Source organism: Tachyglossus aculeatus, chromosome 4, assembly GCF_015852505.1.
Source record: "Tachyglossus aculeatus isolate mTacAcu1 chromosome 4, mTacAcu1.pri, whole genome shotgun sequence".
Lineage (NCBI taxonomy): Eukaryota > Metazoa > Chordata > Mammalia > Monotremata > Tachyglossidae > Tachyglossus > Tachyglossus aculeatus.
Genome location: NC_052069.1, coordinates 65,688,431 through 65,712,287, shown reverse-complemented (window position 1 = coordinate 65,712,287; position 23,857 = coordinate 65,688,431). Strand labels below are relative to the sequence as shown.

The 23,857-nt window shown below is 43.3% G+C and overlaps 2 protein-coding genes and 1 non-coding gene across 4 annotated transcripts in view; 2 read left to right on the top strand and 1 right to left on the bottom strand.

The window, feature by feature from the left end:
• Positions 1–2,622, top strand: part of CRB1 (crumbs cell polarity complex component 1) — a 183,988-nt gene extending 181,366 nt beyond the window's left edge. Inside the window, exon 12 of the mRNA XM_038745195.1 lies at positions 1,061–2,622. Coding sequence (XP_038601123.1) covers positions 1,061–1,276 — 216 coding nt within the window. The 3' untranslated portion in view covers positions 1,277–2,622. The remainder of the gene's footprint in view (positions 1–1,060) is intronic.
• A 4,537-nt stretch (positions 2,623–7,159) lies between these two features.
• Positions 7,160–7,297, top strand: LOC119927839. The gene has a single exon (XR_005450807.1). It is a non-coding gene; the product is annotated as a small nucleolar RNA SNORA7 (small nucleolar RNA).
• A 10,353-nt stretch (positions 7,298–17,650) lies between these two features.
• The window catches only part of DENND1B (DENN domain containing 1B), a 330,783-nt gene continuing 324,576 nt past the window's right edge, over positions 17,651–23,857 (bottom strand). For both annotated transcript variants that reach the window (XM_038744737.1, XM_038744739.1), the window contains one exon: positions 17,651–23,699. In XM_038744737.1, the coding sequence (XP_038600665.1) occupies positions 23,157–23,699 (543 nt within the window). In that variant the 3' untranslated portion in view covers positions 17,651–23,156. The remainder of the gene's footprint in view (positions 23,700–23,857) is intronic.

Sequence of the window (23,857 nt, the reverse complement as noted above, 5' to 3'; positions counted from 1 at the left end):
CCTCAGCTCCACCCACCGTTCCAGAATGAGATAGTTTTGACTTTCAACACAGAAAGGTACTTTTTTTACCATAACCTATCACCTAGAATTAAATTTGGGATTCAATTCCTGAAACACAACCCTGATGGATCAATATTGTGAAAGGCAGTGGAAATATGATCGGCATACTTTCTGGCCTCCAAAAGGTGTGGGACCCAAATGTATCTGTTTTTTCTGCACGTCTGATGCTGTCAAAAAGTGCTGTCTCATTCACGGCTATTAAAATAACCCTGGGTAAATCAATGGTTTAAAATACCAAAGCGTATTTTAGTTACCCACGTAAACATCTGTTTAAAGGCTTGTTATTGATCAGCTGATCAATAATATTGACTGAGCACTCACTGACTGTGTGCACGCTTGCGAGAGCACAATACAGCCCATACACTTGGTTCCTGACCTCCAGGAGTTTACAGTCTACTAGAAGAGCTCACCAACACATTCATATTCACCTGACTATTCTTAGAAAACCTCAGATGTCTCTTGATAATGGGCCCTTCTTCGGGACTCTTTTCTTTTCAGTATCACTCTAGATGATATTGAGAAGAAGTGTGGCTCAGTGGAAAGAGCCCGGGTTTGGGAGTCAGAGGTCATGGGTTCGAATCCCAGCTCTACCACTTGTCAGCTGTTTGACTTTGGGCACGTCACTTAACTTCTCTGTGCCTCAGTTCCCTCATCTGTAAAATGGGGATGAAGACTGTGAGCCCCATGTGGGACAACCTTGATTACCTTATATCTCCCCAGTGCTTAGAACAGTGCTTGGCACATAATAAGTACTTAACAAATACCAACATTATTATTATTATTATTATGTAATAGACCATAAGCTCATTGTGGGCAGGAAACGTGTCTGTTTATTGTTGTACCATACTCTCCCGAGCGCTTAAGTAAAGTGCTCTGCACACAGCAAATGCTTTGTAAATATGACTGACCGACTGACTGGTTCAATTCCACGGTAGCTCTAATGCCATAGAAATTTATCTCTGCTCCATACATGGAATCACGATGATTTCAATCTTTCCAGTTGGCAGATGACGTGCTCTCCGCCATTTTCACTGCTGCTGGCTCGATCACCCTGGCCTTGCTGCTAGTCCTCTTCCTGGCGGTCGTTGCTTCCGTCGTGACCACCAACAAACGGGCCACCCAGGGGACCTACAGCCCCAGTCGCCAGGAGAAGGAGGGGGCCCGAGTGGAGATGTGGAGCCTGGTCCAGCCCCCGCCGATGGAAAGACTGATTTAGACCAATCCAATTCCCTTGCCAAGGCGCCGGCTAAGGAAATCATCAGTGTAAAATCTCAGTTTGTCTCATGCCAAGAAACTTCCGTCTGAAGACTCGATCTAGGAAAAGTGACAGAGTACCCTTAATCATCACAAGATCCTTAACGTTACTGCAAATCCTCTCTGATTTGAATTGGCAAACATCCAGCTGTTTCTGTGCCCGACGTGGGAATTTCAGCAGTTCACTCAGGAGGCAGTGACTCCCAAGGTTGGCACGAGCCCCAGGGTGGGGGTGGAGGGGTAAACAGTTGAATCCTTCTGGGCATGCCATTTCCGTAGAAAACAACTGAAAAATGAAAAAACAGTGACAAGTGAACCCGTTATTGACTGATGGATCAATATTGTGAAAGGCAGTGGAAATATGACAAGTCGTATCCTTTCATTGTTGAATCGAACTCAAAGGAATCAGTGGAGATTGATTGATATCATGCTGTAGCACAGCACGTTTAAATGTCTCTCTTCTCCCTTGAAATGTTCTTGTATTATCTGTTGTCAAACCACCCAGAGAGACACAAGCCTCTTTGACATACACGAACATTCATGCTTTTATATCGGACCTTTGGTTCCCAAACCCTTAATCCGTTGACAGGGAAAACTGACATGTGTCCGTGTCTCGAGTTCTATTGTGAGCAGGGCTTTTAGGGCTGATTCAGAAGACCCGAAAGGGCATCCAGGACAACCTGGAAACTGAAGCCTGGTGCTGTGGTCAAGACTTACCTGTTGGGGAAACAATGAGAAGAGGTCCAGGGAAGCTGCTGCCAATTTTCTGCTGCCAGATCGAAGCCCTCTGGTGAGTTTTATCCAGAATAAAATTTGTTCACTGGAGGAATGCTATTGGTCTACTGTTCCAAATATTCTAAGGTAAGGAGGAAGATCTGATTCATCCAAAGAAAATTAGTGTTCAAATAACCAGATTCTGGGCCTGAAAAATAGAATTTTCTGACAAGTAACAAGTACTAGAACCCTCCTACAGGAGGGGAGGGATATCAATGGGCACTGCGCCCCTGTCCCTGGCAGAACCAGACGTCAGTGAGGATAAGAGAGAGCTCCTTATTCCTGCCTCTTGCTTTACCCCTTCACTTCCAGACAACCTCCAGGGAGGACTTTCCGGTAAAGGTATGATTGAGGGGTTAAAACGATTTGGACAAATTAATGAGTTTTTCCCTATTGTGTTCAACTAGAGATAAGATCAGGCTTTTAGAATGCTTCAAATTCCAGGTACGATTTTAGCTTTGAAAAAGAATCCCTGGTCCAGGGGTTCCCTGTACTGTGGAGGGAGTAGGGGAAAGGGGAGCTAATGGCTGGGAAGAAGGGGAGACTTGGGTGGGGGTAGAAGGGAAAGACTTGGGGAGAGGGGAAATGGAATTGGGAGGTAAATGTGGGGGAAGCCAAAGGGGCAGATGGATGGAGGGGTGGGAGAGCTCCTGCACTGGAGATTTGAGTCAGGGGAGGGGAGGGTTGAAGCTGGAGTACTGCACTCTGCCACTCTGCACCCAAAGAATAACTGCAACCACTTTACCCCTCTTCTCCCCCTGCTCCTCCAGCTCCCTTCTCCTCCTCCTCCTCCTCCTGGTTCAGCCCAGCATGGGAAGGAGGGAGGGAAGCAGGAAGAGAAGATGTGAAGGAAGAGGAGGAGGAGGAGGAGGGCAAAGGAGTGGGGAAGGAGCTAATGAGGATGGGGAAGGAAGGAGTGGGAAATGAAGAACAGCAATGATAGACTCTGCAGGATGTACCTTAAAATATAGGCCTTTTGAAATTTATCTGAGCTTAAGGAATGAAAGAATCCAGGGTAAGAATTGGCACAAAAAAAGTGATTCTAAAAACCCATGCTCCGTTGCCTATCTTTCAGTTCTCCTCCTACAAAGTCAACACATTTACTAGGGCTGCCTCTAGATTGCTTGTTCATGTAAAAGATGATGTGATTTATTTTAATAAATGTATGTTTAAAATGACGTGTCTATTTTAGTAGTCACATTCCATGCCTCATGTCTTTCCTGATGATAGTATTAAGGTAACCATGAACACCTTTACCATAGTACTCATTATCATCATTATTATTGGTTTCCATTTAGTGTATACTATGTTGCAAATTCAGAAAAGATTTTTGGGTCACAGCCTGAGTGGGAGAGGATGACACATATACTAGAAGGATATAATGGAAACTCAAGGAGACTAAGTTAAAATTAGCTAATCAAACAATCAACAGTATTTAAAAAAATCAGCTAAACGAACACTTAGAGAGGACAGTTCTTGGTTACCTCTTTGACCCAAGCAGAGAGTCACTGGCCAATATGGCTTAAGATAAGTTTGTGCCCTTGGCAAGAGGAAGGGGCATAAAAAGCAGACGGGTTCACGAGGTGAAACGCAGAAGTTGTAAAGCGATGAGAAGCTGCATGGCCTTCTGGTGTTTGTTAATAACTGTGTTACTTTTAAAGAACTTATTATGTTCCAGACACTGAACTAAACACTGAGGTAGCTCAAAGTCATCAGGTTGAACACAGTCCCTGTCCCTCATGAACCTCATGATCTAAGCAGGAGGGAAAACAGGTATTGAATCGTCTAGACTGGAAGGTAATCTCGTTGTGGGAAGTGAATGCATCTGTTAATTGCTACATTCTATTAATTGTACACAGTAAGCACTCAATAAATACAACTGAATGAATGAATGAATGAATCCCCATTATGCAGAGGAGGAAACTGAGACCCAGGCCAGTTGTGACTTGCCCAAGATCACACAGCAGAAGGGTATCAGAGCCAGCGTTAAAATCCAGGTCCTTTAATTCCCAGTCCATTGCACTTTCTACTAGGCCAAATAATGACTTTAATGATTTAGGTTCTCTTCCCGGCTCTGTCCCTGGCCTGGTGAGTGACCTTGGAAAAGTCCCTTAACTTCTCTGTGCCTCAGGTACCTCATCTTTAAAATGGGACTAAAATCGAGATGAGATACCTATCCTCCATCCCTCTTAGACTGGGAATCCATGTAGAACAGGGACTGTGTCTGATTTGATTGTACCATATCCACCCCAGTGTTTAGCACAAAGTAAGCATTTAACAAATATCATAATTATTATTATTAGATGAGGTGCCCTCTTGCCGAAGAGTGGCCTGGGCTACAGCTCTTGTATCAGCAGATGACTGCTGGCAGGGGTTGGGATGCCTCTCATCTAGAAACACACCCTCAGGATGCAGGCAAATGAACATTATTAACCACTCTGCAGGTATGCAACAGTGCTGTGGACTAGCAATAATAATAATAATAATAATAGTATTTGTTAAGTGCTTACTATGTGCAAAGCACTGTTCTAAGCACTGGGGAGGTTACAAGGTGATCAGGTTGTCCCACATAGGGCTCACAGTTTTAATCCCCATTTTACAGATGAGGTAACTGAGGCCCAGAGAAGTTAAGTGATTTGCCCAAAGTCACACAGCTGACAGTTGGCGGAGCCGGGATTTGAACCCATGACCACAGACTCCAAAGCCCGTGCTCTTTCCACTGAGCCATGCTGCTTCTCCATTAGGTTTGTAGACATAAGGTCTTCAATAGGTCTTCAATAGGTTTGAAGACAAGAGAAGTTTTGAATCGCCTACAGCCAGAAAACCCTACACATAACCAAAGGTTTTCATCCGCAACGCAGAGCTTAAACCAGCCACCAGATTCTGATATCTAGGCAGCACACTATCCGACAATACACAGATACAGAGATGGAAAATGGAATTTAAAAGTCCAGCATGATTTTCGACAGACTGCAGAACAGAAAGTGGCTACATCGGGCATCAAACTCCATGCCAAGTTGAAGGTCTGCAAGGCTGCCATGATGTATGATCTTCTTTGTGGCTGGGGACCTAGACTTACTGTAGATTTGCACATCCAGAATCACTGGTAAAACATTAAATGACAGAACAAGATTGCCAACCAAGAGGACCTGAAATATATTCAGCTCACCAGCATTGCCGCAACGTTCATAGCAACACAGCTTTGCTGAGGGAGATGTGTGAACAGAAGGAGCAAGAGCAGAACACCCAAACAGTTCCCTAATACTCTTATCATCATCAGATTCTGTATGGTGAAATGAAAAAGGGCACACATAAGCCAGGAGGGCAGAATAAACATCATAGAGATAGAGTAGAAGTAGTGTGGCCTGGTGGAAAGAGCTCAGGCCTGAGACACAAACCCAGGCCTGGGTTCTAATTCTGATCAGCTGAGTGACCCCGGGCAAGTCACTCAAATTATCTGGGTCTCCATTTCCCCATCTGTAAATGGGAATTCAATACCAGCTCTCATTGCCACCACCTAGATTGTGAGCCCCCTGGGGGACAGGGCCTATGTCCAACCTGATTATCTTGTATCTACTCCAGTGCTTGGGACACAGTAAGCACTCAATAAATGCCATTATTATTATCATTATTATTATTATTGTGAAGCACAGTCTCAAACCATGTAATTGTTTGCTGGGAGACAGACAGACCAGTGGAAAGAATAACCTGACAGACAGCAATCAAGTGAGGGTGTGCTTTCCTTGAGGACAGTCCTTGTATAGGTGAGGATACCAAGAGGAAGACTTCGAAATAGAACAAGGCCAAAAGTGGGACAACCCCATTGATGCAGAAAGGATCCAGCGATGAGACAGGATGTGTTCATCACACATGGATAGGTGTTCCCCATCAGTAGTAGCATCTTCAAAAATAAAGATATCTATTTAGGAAAGTGGTGTGACCTAGTGGGATGAACTCGGGCCAGAGAGTCAGGGGACCTGGGTTCTAATTCTGCCTATGCCACGGACCTGCTGTGTGACCTTGGGCAAGTCAGGTAACTTCTCTAGGACACAGTTTCCTCACCCGCAAAATGGAAGTTCAGGGCTTGTCCTCCCTTCTGCTTAGACTGTTAGCCCCATGTGAGACCTAATTAGCTTGAATCTACCTCAGTGCTTTAGCACAGTGCTAAGCACAGAGTAAGCACTTAACAAATACTAATTATTATATGCCTGTACTCACAAGTAAGATATTTTTCTTCATTCAGGAGAGCATGTAAAATAAATGTAAACTAGCTATCTACCCCAGTGCTTAGAACAGTGCCTGGCACATAGTAAGTGCTTAACAAATACCATTCAAAAAAGAGCTTACAATCTATTGCCTTTTCTTTTGCTTTTCATGGAAAATTTTAGGTCACATGCTTTCAGAACAGTATTTGGACTCATCCTCACAGATTCATATTTTATAAACTGATTGAGACAGTGAGCTCCACGTGGAACAGGGACTGTGTCCAACCTGAGATTTGCTTGTAACCACCCCAGTGCCTAGTACAGTGCCTGGAACATAGTAAGTCCTTAACAGATATCATAATTATTAGTATTATTAGTGCTGCAGGAGGAAATAGAAGGAAATCAGTGTGGCTCGTAGACAAGAAGTACGATCCTTGCAGGTTGAAAATATCTTTTACAGCCCACTAAGGTTTGAAAAGTAACTGCAAGGCTGAGTTTGTGGATTGCACTCATTTGCTTGCGTGCGCACGCACACACACAAAGAAATCCTTATTTGAGAGATTTTCACTCTCTGATGAGCTGGAAAAGTTTATAGATGCCCTTTGGGTTGGCATTCTGAACAGCAGAGTTTCATTTCTCTGCGTTGTCACTGCCTTCTGCTGCGAAGGATACAGCCTTTGCAACCTTACTTTCAACACTGAATTTGTTATGAACGTTCTCAGGTATTGACTTTGCAGGTGGGCAGAAAGAACCAGTTTACTAACTGTAGGTTTTCCAGTTGAGGCTTCTGAGGAATAAAATCACTGATCAAAGACTACAGTGAAACCCAGGTCTTTAGCATTTATCGCCTTGGTAGAATGAAAGACCCCCTCTCAGGGTCACACCTGGAGAGTTTCCAGTACTCTACCAGTTTCGACTATTGGAGGGAGAGTCAAGAAGAGGCATAACCATTCCATTCTTAGCTTGGGCAATGGCTAGAGAGTGGAAGGCAATCTCCTACAAGTCAAAACTCTCCTGTGCTGGGCAGCAGCGCTGTGGGAGAGACTTGAGGGCAGAGACTCAAGTGGACTGTATGGAAGGAGGCAATGGTAAACCACTTCCATATTTTTACCAAGAAAACTCTATGGATACACTACCAGAATGACTGCAGATGGAGGTGGGGCGTTCTGGGAGCAATGTGTCCATGGTGTGGCTATGGGCCGGAGACAACTCGACATCATAAGACAAAATTGAAAGAGTCTTGCCAGAGGATTAGGAAGAATTAAGAAAGGAAGTTCATGAATTTCATATACCAACATAATAATAATAATAATAGCATTTGTTAAGCGCTTACTATGTGCAACGCACTGTTCTAAATGCTGGGGAGGATACAAGGTGATCAGGTTGTCCCACGGGGGGCTCACAGTCTTAATCCCCATTTTACAGATGAGGGAACTGAGGCCCAGAGAAGTTAAGTGACTTGCCCAAAGTCATACAGCTGGCAATTGGCGGAGCCAGGATTTGAATAATAATGAGGGCATTTATTAAGCACTTACTAAGTACAGTGCTCTGCACGGATTAAGTGCTCAATAATAATGATAATGATGGCATCTGTTAAGTGCTTACTATGTGCGAAGCACTGTTCTAAGCACTGGGGGGATACAAGTGATCAGGTTGTCCCACAGGGGGCTCACAGTCTTAATCCCCATTTCACAGATGAGGGAACTGAGGCCCAGAGAAGTTGTGACTTGTCCAAAGTCACACAGCTGACAAGTGGCGAGGCTAGGATTAGAACCCATGACCTTTGACTCCCAAGCCTGCGCTCTTTCCACTGAGCCATGCTGCTTCTCTTATGCTTCTACATAATAACTCAGAGTTTATATGGAGGGTCACAAATACACACACACACACCTGTAGATTTAATTTAATTATGGTACTTATTATGCACTTACTATGTGCCAAACACTGTTCTAAATTGTAGGATAGTTGCAAGTTAATCAGGTTGGACACATTCCCTGTCCCACATGGGGCCCACAGTCTAAGTAGGAGGGAATAGGATTTCATCCCCACTTTATAGATGAGGTGAATGACACAGCGGGAAGTCAGGTGACTTGCCCAAGGTCACACAGCAGACATGTAACTAAGCTGGGATTAGAACCTAGGTCCTCTGACTCCCAGGACTGTGATCTCTCTACTAGGAAACAATGCTTCTGCAGATACACCTTTAAGCCACACACATAAGGCACACCCCAGACACAGACTGTTAAAAACTTATATTTAGACATCCACTGCAATATACCCAGATACACACCTACAGCTAGATATTTCAACAGTCAGCTACATACAACAAACTCATACTCAAACACCTATACATAAACAGCCACAGTCCACACACAAACGCATACACACACACACACACACACACACACACACACGCGGCATGGTGAGCGAAGAGAAGGAAGACCAAGACATCAATCAATCATATTTTTTGAGCACTTACTAAGTGCAGAGCACTGTACTAAGGGCTTGGGAGAGTACAACATAACAGAACTAGCAGACTCGTTCCCTGCCCATAATGAGCTTTACAGCCCAGAGGGGTAGAGAGACAATAATATGAATAAATAATTTATAATATAATTTAAAAATATGTACATAATGCCGTGGGTTTGGGGGTGGGGTGAATATCAAAGGTCTAAAGGTCACAGATTGAAGTTCATAGATGGAAAGGAAAGCGAGTCAGGGAAAAGAGAATTTATTTGGGGAAGGCCTCTTGGAGTGACCTCAGTAATGCTTTGAAGGTGGAGAGAGTAGTGGTCTGGCATAAATGGAGAGGGAGGGAGTTCCAGGCTAGAGGGAGGAGTTGGGAAAGGGGTTGACAGTGAGATAGACAAGATCAGGGCAGAGAGAATAAACTGCCAGAGGAGCAGAGTGTGTGGGCTGGGCTGGAGTAGGAGATTAGTGAGGTAAGGTAGGAGGGGGCAAAGTGATTGAGTGCTTTAAAGCAAATGGTGAGGAGTTTCTGTTTGATGCAGAGGTGGATAGTCAACCACTGGCAGTTCTTTAGGAGTGGGGATTCATGAACTGAACGTCTTTGTTGATAGACATGGAGGAGAGGGGAGCCAGAGTGAAGAGTGAACAAGGTTTGGAGAGGATGGGGAATGGGAGAAGGGAAGAGGACTACATAATGTTTAGGGCTTGAGAGCTGAGAGGGGAGGAATTTTGTCTGGGGAAGGAGCTCAGAGGCTTGGAAGTGAGGAAAATCTCCCACGGGAGGTGGGATTGGAGTTTAGGGATGTGAAATGGAAAGAAAAGGGAAGCAGCATGGCCTAGTGGAAAGAGCATGTGCCTGGGAGTCAGAGGCTCTAGGTTAAAATCCCGGCTCTGCCACGTGTCTGCTGTGGGACCTCGAGGAAGTCACTTCACTTCTCTGTACCTCAGTTACCTCAGCTGTAAAATGGGGATTAAGACTGCGAGCTCTATGTGGGACATGGTCTGTGACCAGCCTGATAAGCTTGTGTCTACCTTAGTTCAGTCATGACACGTAGCAAGCACTTAAATGCCATTAAAAAAAAGTGAAAAGGAATTCTAAGGAGAGAGAAACAAAGTGGGAGAGAGAGAGAAATCTAGGTGCTGGATGATGATACAGTCAATGAGATGCTGGATTTAAGGCTTTGAGTCTACCCATGATGTCTTTCTCTTATTTAGCAGCCAAGAGAGCATTGCTTGGCAGAAATATAATATTTCTGCTCAGCTGTCCAGTCCCATATTCTTCCATGTTTCAAAACTATCTTTTAGACTGTGAGCCCACTCTTTTAGACTGTGAGCCCACTGTTGGGTAGGGACTGTCTCTATATGTTGCCAACTTGTACTTCCCAAGCACTTAGTACAGTGCTCTGCACATAGTAAGCGCTCAATAAATATGATTGATGATAACGAAAAGCTGTCAATTGTATATATTGTCAGCCAATTGTATTTAATGAACGCTTACTGTGTGCAGAGCACTGTTCTAAGCAGCTTATCCAAATCGGGTTAGTCTGTCTAGATTCTTAACCACACTTTTTTCTCTATCTCCAACACTATTCATCCATCAGGACACATAGAAGAATGAAAGTAGTGTGCTCATTATGGGCAGGGAACATGTCTGCTAATTCTGATATATTATATTCTCCCAAGCACTTAGAACAGTGCTCTACACATAGTAAACCCTCAATAAATACCATTGGTTGATTGATTGATTGATTGATTGATAGCAAAGTGTCATAGCTTGAGGGGCAGACATTGGGTTTACCCATTGGTCACATGTCTCTGGACAGATTTGGCAGACGTGACTAAGAATGCTCTGTTATATAAATCCTTCTCTTAAAAAATGACCAGGTGAGAGAGTGTGTGGATTGCCCAGTGCCTGCAATCACCACTACTGGAAACACCAATCAATCACATTCCCTTATCCACTCTGCCAAAAGTCAGGCCAAGCAGGTGGCCAAAGATATTTATCAGTTGATTGCTTAAGCATCGGCAGTCTTGGATATTAAGGAAAGGCTGCCTGACCATCCCTTTTAAGGAGGGAATGTGTCTGTTTATCTTTATATTGGACTCTCCCAAGCACTTAGTACAGTGCTCTACCCACAGTAAACACTCAGTAAATATGATTGACTAAGAGGTATCAGTAAAAGGGGAAGAAATCTAATAATGGGGACTTAAAATTTGCCTAGCGGCCCACATCAAGTGAGGTTGAATTTTGCAGTGATAATCAGATGGAAAAATTGCAAGTACAAGCATAGCCATTGGCTCCTGCTACATCGAGATAGTAGGGCTAACGAGGGCAGCGGTCACCCAGGAAAAAGGAAGTCTAACCATGTGGGAACTGGTCATAGCCATTCTTGCCATTGGGCTCCTGAGTGAAACCACCCTACTGATGGACTGTTCTAGAAAATATTTGAATAGTAATAAAGTCAGCATGACTTAGTGGGTAGACCATGCTGAAATGGTCTTGGGAGTCACAATGACCTGGGTTCTAATCCCGGCTCCACCACACATCTGCTGTGTGGCCTTGGGCAAGTCACTTCACTTCTCTGGGCCTCAGTTACCTCATCTGTAAAAATGGGGGTTAAGAGTGTGAGCCCCATACAGGACAGGGACTAAATCCAACCTGACTGACTTGTATCTCCTCCAGTGCATAGAAAAATGCTTGGCACATAGTAAGCACTTAGCAAGTACCATAATTGTTATAAAGTCAAGTGTGTTGCCATTTAGCAGGTTTCCACAAGATTTCAGAAATATTGTCAGGCTGGCAGGACTAGAAAACCTGCCTTGGAGGGTAGGGACTGGAGGAACTCTGCCTGCCTGACATCAGATTTCATTATTGAGGCAAACAGAAATGTTGACATCCCAGACAAAACTTTCACACAAGGAGTGAGGTGAGTTTGGGGTGAGCAAAGAAAGAAAGGATGAGAAAGAAACCAATTACACCAGGTCTAGGCTGTTGACATTTAGAATGAGACAAGGCTGAGCATGGGGGTAGAAAAAATACTCTGCCAGCAACCAGGAACACCCAGGACAAATCACAAAATAGGATGCAACTAATTAGACTGAAATGCCAACATTGTTCAGAATATTGTTCAAAGTGCCCACGGTGTCAGACTGATGTTACGACCCCCTTTAGAATATGCCAGGGGGCAGATAGATCCAGGAATCTCTCGAAGAATTTAAATACAAATATACTTTAAAATGACATTTTAATTCTTGCTTACTATGTTAGCATTTTCAAAATCATTAGATCAATGTGTAGAGTCCACAGAGCAGACCAAATGTCAGGTCCTTGTATGTATTATGCAATTGAATCTTTAAAATCCATAATGGCCCTCATTGTTAACATACCGTGCTCATTAATGGGTGCCATTAGGGGAAAGGAGAGCTCATACTCACACGCTTCAGCTAGAGATCTGGAGATCTCGGGCACCTACCGGCTCAGAGCGTGGGATAGACCCCTCTACTCCGTTGGTACTTCACTCAGGATCGATTCAGAGATGAGCTCCCTCCAGGATTTTTGAGAGGGAGGGATGACCTCCCCGATTTTGTCCGATGAAATTCTGGGAGCTGACCGTACTGGGCTAAGGAGGAATACCATCAACTCACGCCATCCCTTTTGGCATCGCTGGGGGCTTTTGTTGTTGTTGTGGCTTCTTGTCACATCAGATAAAAGTCAGGGTGAAGCCTGTGGCTTTCAGAGACATTGTTTGATTCCAAGCATGAAGGCTGAGGAGTCTGTGGTGATGGCAGAGGACTGATGGCAAAAAGGAGTGTTTGCCTGGTGTTTGGGCATGGCTGGCATCAAGTCGGTGTTGACAGGGTCTTTCCATTTAGGACAGATGATACTCATGCCACAGTCAGAGGATGGGCTGGGAGGATTGGGAAGCTGAGTTCCATTCTTGGTTGCCTTTTTCCTCTCTGGCACCTCTCCTGATGCAAATCTTATTCAGTATTTATGATGATAATGATGATGACAATGCTCCTTCTAAATTGGTCATTCATTCATTCATTCAATCACATTAATTGATTAATCACATTAATTAATCAGAGAAGCAGCGTGGCTCAGTGGAAAGAGCCCGGGCTTGGGAGTCAGAGGTCATGGGTTCTAATCTCGCTCCGCCACATGTCTGCTGTGTGACCTAGGGCAAGTCACTTAACTTCTCTGAGCCTCAGTTCTCTCATCTGTAAAATGGGGATTAAGACTGTGAGACCCACGTGGTACAATCTGATCACTTTGTATCCCCCCCAGCGCTTAGAACAACAGTGTTTCATACATAGTAAGCAATTAACAAATGCCATCATTTATTATTATTGAGCACTTACTGTGCACAAAGCTCTATACTAAGCACTTGGGAGAGTATAACAGCAAACAGACACCTTCCCTGCCCACATCGAGCTCACAGAGGTCATGTTGTAATGCCTCTGTCCATAAAATGCCCATTTCACCCATAAAATTCCTGCATTGGCCCATTTTCCCACAACAGCTGAACAAAATCATTCAATAGTATTTATTGAGCACTTACTATGTGTAGAGCACTGTACTAAGCACTTGGGAGAGTTCAGTACAACAGAGTCAGGAGGCATGCCCCCTGACCATAAGGAGATTACAGTCTAGAGGGGAAGACAGACATTTAAATAAAGTATGAATACATACACAAGTGCTGGGGAACTGAGAGTGGGTTGAATATCAAGTGATTAAAGGGTAGAAATCAAAGTGCACAGGCAACCCAGAAGGGAGAGGGAGTAGGAAAAATGAGGGCTTAGTCGGGAAAGCCATCTAGGAGATGTGATTTTAATAAAGCTTTGAAGGTGGGGAAGGTCCGTTGGTTAAGAAGCAGGAGGGCATTTCAGGCCAGAGGTGGAACATTGGCAAAGTGTCAGTGGTGACACGGGTGAGATCAAGGTACAGTGAGCAGGTTGGCAATAGAGGAGCGAAATGTTTGGGCAGGGTTGTAATAAGAAATCAGAAAGGATTCCATAGTTTCTCACTGCAACTTCCGTAGTTTCACCACTCCACTCCCCTTAGTGATAGCCTTTGCTTTAGGGTCTCTGCATCTTGGTCAACAATCCCTGAAGTCAAAGAAAGTAGAAGATGCAAGACCAGAACAAGACTTTGGCAGAATGACAAATCCCAGAATGGGACCCTTAGGTCAGATAATCAGCCTGTAATATCCTGCCATTGACAGAACAGTGGTTGAAGAAACCAATAGCCTATCCAAGGGGGAAGAGGCAGGCTGGCCCTTCCCCTTTGTTTAACACCAAATTAGCTTCAACATTGACTCTCACTGCTTCCACCTTTTCTCCACCTAGAAAACCATCTCAATGAATCAGTGGCATTGATTGTGCACAGTCAATCTTATTTATTGAGTGCTTACTGTGTGCATGGCCCTGTACTAAGAACGTGGGAGAGTACAATATAATAATAGACATTTCCTGCCTGCAAATTTATTGGGCACTTACTCAATTGTATTTACTGAGTGCTTACTCTGTGCAGAGCACTGTTCAAAGCGCTTGGGAGAGTTCAATATAATTAAACACACTCTCTGCCCATAGATAGACAATAAAGTACAAGGTTGGGAAATAACAGAGTATAAGGATATTTACTTAAGTGTTCTAGAGCTGGAGGAAGGGTGAATATCAAAGTGCTAGGGGGAGTGAATGGGAGTGCCCAGGTGATGCAGAAGGGAGGGAGACTAGGACTAGAGGTTAGTCAGGGAAGGCTTCCTGGAGGAGATATGATTTTAGTAGGGTTTTGAAGATGGAGAAAGAGGTGGTCTGTTGGATATGAAGTGGCAGGGAGTTCCGGCAGGAAGGAGGGGGTGAACAAGGGATGACAGCAAGAGAGACAAGGTCGAGAAACAGTAAGTGGGTTGGTGGCGAAGGAGTCACGTGTGGAGGCTAGGTTTTAGTCGGGGTGGAGTGCGGTTAGGTAGAGGGGAAAGAGCCAATTGAGTGCCTTACAGTCAATGGGGAAGAGTTTCTGCTTGATGTGAAGGTGGCTGGGCAACCCTTGGAAGTTCCTGAAGAGAGGGAGATGTGCACAGCCTCAGCTTTCCCCAAACCACAGTCTTCCTCACCTTCAAAGACATGTAAGAGCCACCTCTTCCAGATCTTCCCTGCAGCGTGGCTCAGAGAAGCAGTGTGGCTCAATTAAAAAGAGCACGGGCTTTGGAGTCAGAGGTCATGGGTTCAAATTTCTGCTCCGCCACTTGTCAGCTGTGTGACTTTGGGCAAGTCACTTAGCTTCTCTGGGCCTCAGTTACCTCATCTGTAAAATGGGGATTAAGACTGTGAGCCCCACATGGGACAACCCGATCACCTTGTAACCTCCCCAGCGCTTAGAACAGTGTTTTGCACATAGTAAGCGCTTAATAAATGCCATCATTATTACTATAGAGAAGCAGTGTGGCTCAGTGGAAAGAGCCTGGGCTTTGGAGTCAGAGGTAGTGGGTTCGAATCCCAGCTCTGCCACTTGTCACTTGTGTGACTTTGGGCAAGTCGCTTAACTTCTCTGTGCCTCAGTTACCTCATCTGTAAAATGGGGATTAAGTCTGTGAGCCCCATGTGGGACAACTTGATTACCTTGTATCTACCCCAGCACTTAGAACAGTGCTTTGCACATAGTAAGTGCTCAATAAATTCCATTTAAAAAATTGCATCCAAATCTTCATCGCCCTACCTATTGGCCATCTTGGCCCTTTTATAGTCAGCCAATCAAATTTCTTGAGCGCTTAATGTGTGCAGAGCACTGTACTGTTTGGGAGAGTACGCTAGAACAATAAAAAGACACTCCCTGCCCACCATGAGCTTACAGTCTAGAGAAGACATATAGGTATATATAGGTATAGTAGTTCTCAGTTTACCCACCCAGCTGTACATATTTACTTTCACACAGTTACCTCCCTGCTTCTGAAATCACATCTCCTTCAGGAGGCCTTCCCCAATTCATTTCTCATCTCCCAGACTATAGTTCCCATAGCTACCCCTTCAGCATGCCTCTGCCTCTATATATTTTTGTAATCACAAGCTAAAACTAGCCAACCAGTCATTCAACCAATCATATTTATTTAGCGCTCACTGCCAAGCATGATATTAAGCACAGAGTTGGTAGACTCCTTCCTTGCCCACAAGCATGATATTAAGCACAGCGTTGGCAGACTCCTTCCTTGCCCACAACAAGCTCACAGCCATGTCCAGAAAGGAGAGCCAGGAACTGGACAGATTTTTGGGTCCTGTTTCTGATTCAGGAAAAGAAAATGAAAAAAGTGCAATCAGCATTTTGGAAGACAGTAGATTTGATCCAGGGAAATCTCCTATAGTGAATTCTTGGAGAACTTTGTGTTCTGGGAAAATCACATTATAGTAACCACCGAGCCAGTGGAAATTAATGGGTCAGGGAATCAATTAGTTGAATATATCACCATGACTGACTTTTTTGGATACAAATTCCAATAAAATATTGTAATGTCCACTTCTAACAAAATGCCTGTATCCTTATTTTACTGTATTAAATACTGTAAAGTCACAAAACTTTATTTACTTACAAAATTTATGGAACACTAAGTACTGTCCTGCACTGTAAAGTGAGGGAAGAGGCAGGAAAGTGTAGAAGCATTCCTGGTTGGCCAACGCTATACTCATGGGCACAACCTTTCTTTCCTTCCTTCCTTCCTTCATTCATTCAATCACATATTACTGAGTACTGCGTGCAGATCATTGTACTAAGTGCTTGGGAGAGTATATGACAATAAACACATTCTCTGCCCACAACAAGCTTACAGTCTAGAGCGGGAGACAGACATTAATATAAATGAATAAATTACAGATATGTACATAAGTGCTGTGGGGCTGGGAGAGGGGAGGAACAAAGGGAGCAAGTCAGGGTAATGCAGAGGGGAGTGGGAGAAGAGGAAAGGGGGGCTTAGTCAGGGAAGGCCACTCGGAGGAGATGTGCCTTCAATAAGGTTTTTAATGGGGGGAGAGTAATTGTCTGTCGGATTTGAGGAGAAAGGGCATTCCAGCCCAGAGGCAGGACATGAGTGAGGGTTTGGCAGTGAGATAGATGAGATCGAGGCACTGAATCCACTTTCAGGATGACTAACCAGAGCAGAGTCTTGTTTTGGAAACAGTGTTCCCTAATCCTTCCAATGTGTTCTACCCAAATAATGCAATGAAAACGCACAGTGTAGTAGAACTGGGTGCGAATATAAATACAGTAAACTTAGGGTGCTACCTTTGGTGAAATCTTTTGATGGCAGTGTGCAGAAACTCTCAATCCCTCACCACTAATATCTGTCTTAGTTTTTCACAATAATAATAATAATGATGATAGTGATGGCGTATGGTCCTGGGGAAGGTGAAATCAGGTGAGAGTGTGGATGGCTCAGTGTCAACGTTCACCGCTACTGGAAACACAATTCAAACATTCTGCTGACGGTGGAAAAACTTGTTTCACCCCACCTTACCCACACACCCATTTGGACACACACTGGACACCCACACACCCATTTGGACACACACTGGACCACATCATCACTAGTCGCTGCATGATTTGTAACCTCACCAAATCTGAAAAATTCCTCTCTGACCCCAACCACCTAATCTACCACCTCACCCCCTTCTTACCAAAAGAGTCCTGTCATCACCCAGTGACGTCCAATCTTTTCACTCTCTCCATAGGTCATGGGTTCTAATCTTGGCTCCACCATGTATCTGCTATGTGCCCTGGGGCAAGTCACTTCACTTCTCTGTGCTTCAGTTACCTCTTCTGTAAAATGGGTGCCAAACCCAGACACAGAAGATGAAAAATCAGCCTCATTTTTCAGTATACGAAAAGCTGAGCAGGCAGCTTGGGTTTTAGAAAGTTTTATTTTGTATCACAGTGTGGTGACATTTTATGGCAACGTGGAACGACCCCTAAAATTCACATGTACATCTTCATTGAAAAAGCAGTTGATAATACAGAGTGCTTCCAGGAGCAGTCAAACATCTGGCTGCAAATTGGGAGATGGTTTTCTTCGGCAAGTCTGAAGGCCTCAAAGCAGCATCAAATGAGCTCTTAACCCTCAATGCACATGTTCATATATGTTTGAGATTAATGACAAAGCAGTTAGTGAACAGGTTTTCAACAGCCTAGTTTTGCAAATATTGAAGAACAACCCAAGAAAAGCATCTCACAAAGGCCTTGAAGAAATTTCAGGTCTTTATAATTGTTCTTTAGGAGACCTAGAGTGGTTCCAAACAGGCGCCTATTGGAAAATCACTTCTCCCAAATCGAATGGGAGAAAGTTCTAGAAAAGTTATAATTTTGCACCAATACCATGCACGTACTACGATGAAAGTTTGCTTTGTAAAGCTCTGTGACATGCTATTACACTCAGGCTTTAAAACCATTATTGCCTTTGAAAGGGTGTAGGAGAACGGGAACTCTATTCAGGAAAAGAAAACTTTCAACTGGAGTGCGAATCAAAGCCGAGGAGTCAAAGCCTGCTGCCAACAGAGGGACCTCGGGATGGGGGGAGACAGGGAGGGCAGTGGAAGGGAGGTCACCCGACATCATCTCTGTCCACAGCCGAGATTTGGAAATTCTTGGGTGGGGAGAGCATCCCAAGTGTTGCTGTTCCCTGGTGCCAGCTGGAAGTCAGAGGAGACCTAAAGATGGGAATGTCACTTCCACCTCCGGGCCCTGACAGACTCCACCCTCTCCCCACCCCTTTCCCGTGGCAGGACTGGGCTCCCACGCTTCAGGCTTTGCACAGAGTGTGTGCCTTGTCGGTACAAAATTATAACATTATGCCAAAGGGTTGGCTTCTTGTCTCGTACTGACCATCTAGGAGCTGATCTGAACATGGAGTTTCTGCTTAAGACTGCACGTGGGTAGCAATTTGAATCTCGTCCCCAACTTCGGTTCATTATTTCCAGCAGCTCAGTTCTTCAAGACTTTTTAACCCTCTTGTTTGAGATGCCTATCAATGATTAATGATGTCAATTAACATGCGGAAGACTTCTGCAATCATCTTCTGGTTACAAAACACTGGAGAAACATAAAAAGATCAAGTGACCTATAAAGTACCTGATTTTTTTTGTATGTTTGCATATTGCATTCAACCTTGAGCTGTTCCACAGTGCTCTTTAGCCTCATTCAAGTATAGTAAAATAGGAATCTATAGACGCTCTAGAGATAAACAAACTGTACATCAATACACAAAAAATTCAACAAATTAATTTACAGAGAATCAAAAGGTATCATAAATGCCCTCAATCTCATCTAAGGTTGATCATGAAAAGAAAGGATGTCACAATCTTAATGTGTGCTCAGCACCATAAAAATGTTCACTAACATGATGGGGTGAAGAAGGACATTATTTTTTTCAAGAAACAACTGATCAATGCAGAAATCAGAAAACTAGATATACATGCAGAAATGCATTTTCCATTATGTACAATACTCAAAGAAATGGGATCTGTATTCACTTAGAAACAGCATTTTCTTATTGCATATTTATTGATCCTGAGGCTGTTAGTTAAGATTCGACTAGTGACATCCATATTTATCTTAAATAAACAAAAAACAATGTGTACCAACAATATACAGCATACAACTCTTCTACAATCACAACAGAACAATGCTACATGCAATTTTACACAATTCTGAAAAACTTGACCTTAAGCACCTGCTCCAAAAGCAGATGTGTGATTTTCATTAACTAAATTGCTTTGCAAAGAATATTGCACACCTCCTATGAATCTTGAAACCTATATCCTTCCCTTAATATCCAAATAAAAAAAATCTCTAATTTTGCCTGGATCAAAATGATAAACTTGTCTGCTCATCCAAGAAACATTAGGGGGCCGGTAACACTGTTACTAGAATCTAAACAGGAAAGGTATCAATACTGAGAAGCATGAAAGCCTATCCTACTTTAGAAGTGTTTTTTTCAGGGGGGGCGGGGAGGTCAACTTGGAAGGTACATTTCATACTTTCCATCTGGGAATTAAGTTGAGATTTCCTGTGGCCTCACCTCGGAGTGGGACCTTTTGATGGAGGGAAAGACGGGAGGTAGCCAGGGTGGCTCCTTTGGAGAGGCCCATCTTTCTAGAATGTAGGTCAGCCTTATCTGAAAAAGTATAGGTTCTACAAAGCAAAGTGGGGTGTTCAGAATGAGCACAATTTCCATTCTCCGTTGTCCTCCTGGGCCCTGCTCACCTAGCACGAGGCTCCTGCCTCCAATGGCAAACATTCCAGCGAGCAGAGAAAGAGTGGAAGCAGTGGATAGGCTCGAAGGACGGATGGAGGTCGTGGTGTGGTAAGGGTGTGGGGGTCTCGAACGAACCTGCCATGTAAGATCAGGCTTCAAATCACCTCCCACCCCACCGCACCTCTTGACTTTGCTGGGGAGTAGCCTTCAAGTGGGAACAGTTCTTCCTGTCATTGGCAACCAAGGGTCTCACAGTTACAAGTTCCTCCTACAATAGAAGATCAGGTTGGTGGCTTTAAACCAGTCTGAAAGGGGGGTTTAAAGAAGTGCTTGTCGAGACCCTATTAATTTTACACAAATGTCTGTTTCCCAGTTCACACAACTGACGGTCTAGGTCTCTGTTAGTTTTCTAAATATGCTAGTGATGATACTTATTGAGCACTCTCTGGGTGGGTGTTCTGTACTACCTGCTTGAGACAAATGATGTGGAGGGCAGTGTAGTGCATAATTCTGCCCTTTTGCATTAGACTACAAGTTCCTTGTGGGCAGGGAGCATGGCTACCAACCATGTTATATTTGTACTCTCCCAAGCGCTTAGAACACGGTAAGTACTCAATAAGTACCATGACTGATTGATTGAATTTGCATTAGATGTTGAGGAATGAACAACACTCATTCATAAAGGTTGAAAATCAAGAACAAAATGGATTATGAAACCCCAATTTATTCTGAAAACAATAGGGGGTTGTCCTGAGAAGAATATTCCCTAAATAGAAAGTAGGAGATGTTTGGCTGGCATCATGAGGAATGAATGTGGAAAACAGACATATCTTCACATTTATAGTTTCTGAACTTGCTCATTATAATCATCAGAAGGTAAGTCTAAGGACAGATTCTGAAGACTGATCCAATATACTGATGTACCAGTATTGCTATTCTTTAGAATATTATGGCAATGGCAACATTTTGCTATTTAAACAATCCCAGACAATTTTATGTGTTTAGATAAGGCACGAGTATTAGCCTTTCAACATACCTTAGATTGTGAAAAGAGGTTTGGTGTTCTACAAATCCTAAAAGCGTACCTTAAATTCAGTTCAATTAAACAGTCAAGATATACATTTATGTCAGAAAAAATATCCTCCAAAAGGATAACACCATATGAGAACATCTTCTGAACTACAAAAATAACTGGGAAAGTACTTAAATGAGCAGGGCTAAGAAGCATAGTTCATGCTTCAGGCAATTAACTAAATGGATAAAATATAAATTTCATATATGCCATCTTTGAGATATTTCCAAACTGCAGAGAATGTGAACTCCTAAAGCTCCATTAATTAAGACTCACTGTTATTAGCATACCTAACAAATCAAAAGAGATAGCTAGGTGGAAAAGAATAAATGACTTCTAGTTGTACTGTGAAGCTCATTTAAGCAATCACGGATTACTTCTTTTAAATACTAGGAAAACTCCCCACAAATTGTACTGCAGATATGCCCCTTCCAATGGCATTTGGAATGAAGCACATAAAGGTAAAATTTGAAAAGAGCTTCAAATTTCAATTGTGTGTCAAACAACAAGATAATGTCTGGAGGTCTAAATCATAATTTCTTCCTACAAAGTAATATTGCATGCAGTTTTCTCTTCATTCCTGTCACATACGAGTAACTTAAAATGTAATCAATTCTAGTTTGTTAGTAGTAAGGCATAATAAAGATATAAAAATAATCCATTTAAATAATTACTTAAATTTTTACATTGAAAGAAGGCAAATGTGATAGGATAAGTAGAAATATGGGGAAACATGCTGGTCTCTTCCTGCTTTTATATGTATTTGCAATAGAGGTCAGAGATATGTGTGTGTGAATATATATATATCTATATATATATGTACATGTGTGTATATGCATTTATACACACATATGCACACACAAATATGTACACACAAATATACACACACATATACATACACATATACATATAAAATGCAGCTGTGCATTTGATATGCACATATAGACTAATGATGGCATCTAAGAAAGGGTTGCTTCTTTGGCAGTTCAAAAAAATGCTGTCTTTCAAATTGACTCATTTGCCAAGAAAACAGAATAATGGAAATGTTATTTCCTAAGGTGAGTATTCTTTGAATGATCTCTCAAATACAGTACTACTGGAGTCATCAGAGTGATTATTCCTTGATACTTCCTAAACATCTTTGTGGCTAAGCTTGGAATTTTGTGAATTTAGTTCATTAAAAAATTCTAACTTTGTTTCAGTAGTCCACTATAAGGAAACCTAACCAAAACTCCTAGAGCAACTCAACATTTTTTGAAAGACAATTTTCAAAACTTAAGACGGGCAGGATGGTGGATGGCAGGAGCCATTTTAGGGGCTACTGTTTTCAGTTTTAAAATGCATTCAGCAAGATCAAGATTCCCAGACAACAGAGACCTATGTGGGAAAACAGTTTAAAGTGTCTCATCTGTAAACAGAAGTCCATTAACTTCACATTATAATTCAGCACTTCATATACTTCATCTGAGTGGAAGGTAAACTGTACCGTTTTGGGCATCGGAAGACTTTGCCAGTGTCTTTCTCTACGCGAGCTAAAAGATCTCCAGTAGGGTTTCTTTTCATTTACCAAAGGGGCACGTCTTCCCTTACCTCAATGCTCAACAAGCCATAATTGCTCATTTGAACATGAATGATTCGTCCTCCAAAATATTTACGCCTTGTCCTATAAATTACCCAGGAATTTTACAGGGTGTTTAAGATTAAGATTAAGGCAATTGGCTGTCAGCATTTGTAATGGTTTCAGGTGACTTTTAATATCTTGCTCAGGTCAAGCTCAACTCAATGGATACAGATTTGAAATGGTGATCATATGCTTTCCCCTGGACCAGGACAACAGCTGGAATTAAGCAGGACATTAGGTAGGATACTACACTTGACAGGTAGATTAAGCATATGGACAGACGCGAGCCTGACTTTAGAACATGTTAGCAGAGTACACGATCTTTAAGATTTGGAGCAAACAAATCAATGGGCAACGTGGCAACCAAACACAAAAACATTTGAATCCTCAAACCAGTTAGCTCTCTCATGGTTTTTGGCTAACGTGATTAACCAAATATAGGTGTCTCTCCTTGGCTAGACAATTTAAGACTGACTTTCACTACCATTATCCTCCGAAATGTTTAAACCGTGATGGAAAGCAGAGGACATCTGACACAATGACACGACTTCGTGAAGCAGTCCGCTCTTCCCCGGAGGTTTTACTTCATTCCCCTCTTTTTCCCAAGGAACTAGAGTAGCCGGGCGACGTCCAGCGTTCAGCCCAAACTGGTCATCGGAGGTCTGGCTTAGTGTTTCATTCTCTTTGGCCTCCTTTCCTTGGGTGGAGTTCTTTGTCTGGGGGCTTTTCAGAGCAGTGGACTCGAACCCCGATTTTGCTGGAGAATCTGGATCGCTTGCCGCTGTAGGGAAGTGCACGTTGTCCGCACTGAGGTGTTTTTCGCTGTTCACCTCTTTGAGCATGGACGGGGACTCTGAAAAGCCACTAGATGACAGGTGCTTCCTGAGCACTGGTGGAAGATGTTTGCCATGTACGACGCTGTCGTCTTGGCCCAGATTCCATTCCGCTGGATCACTTGAACTGCTGCAGAGAGCCAGGCTGCGCTCACTGGGAGCACCAGATTGGTTCTGGAAAGCACACAATCCAAACAATTTTAGTACGATGTGGTTTTCTGGGATGAATTTAGGAGGGTTGAGGATTGTGAAGCGGCCCAGCCCAGGGGACCGAGCACGAGCCTGGGAGTCGAAGGACCTGGTTTCTAACCCCGTCTCTGCCAACGGCTTGC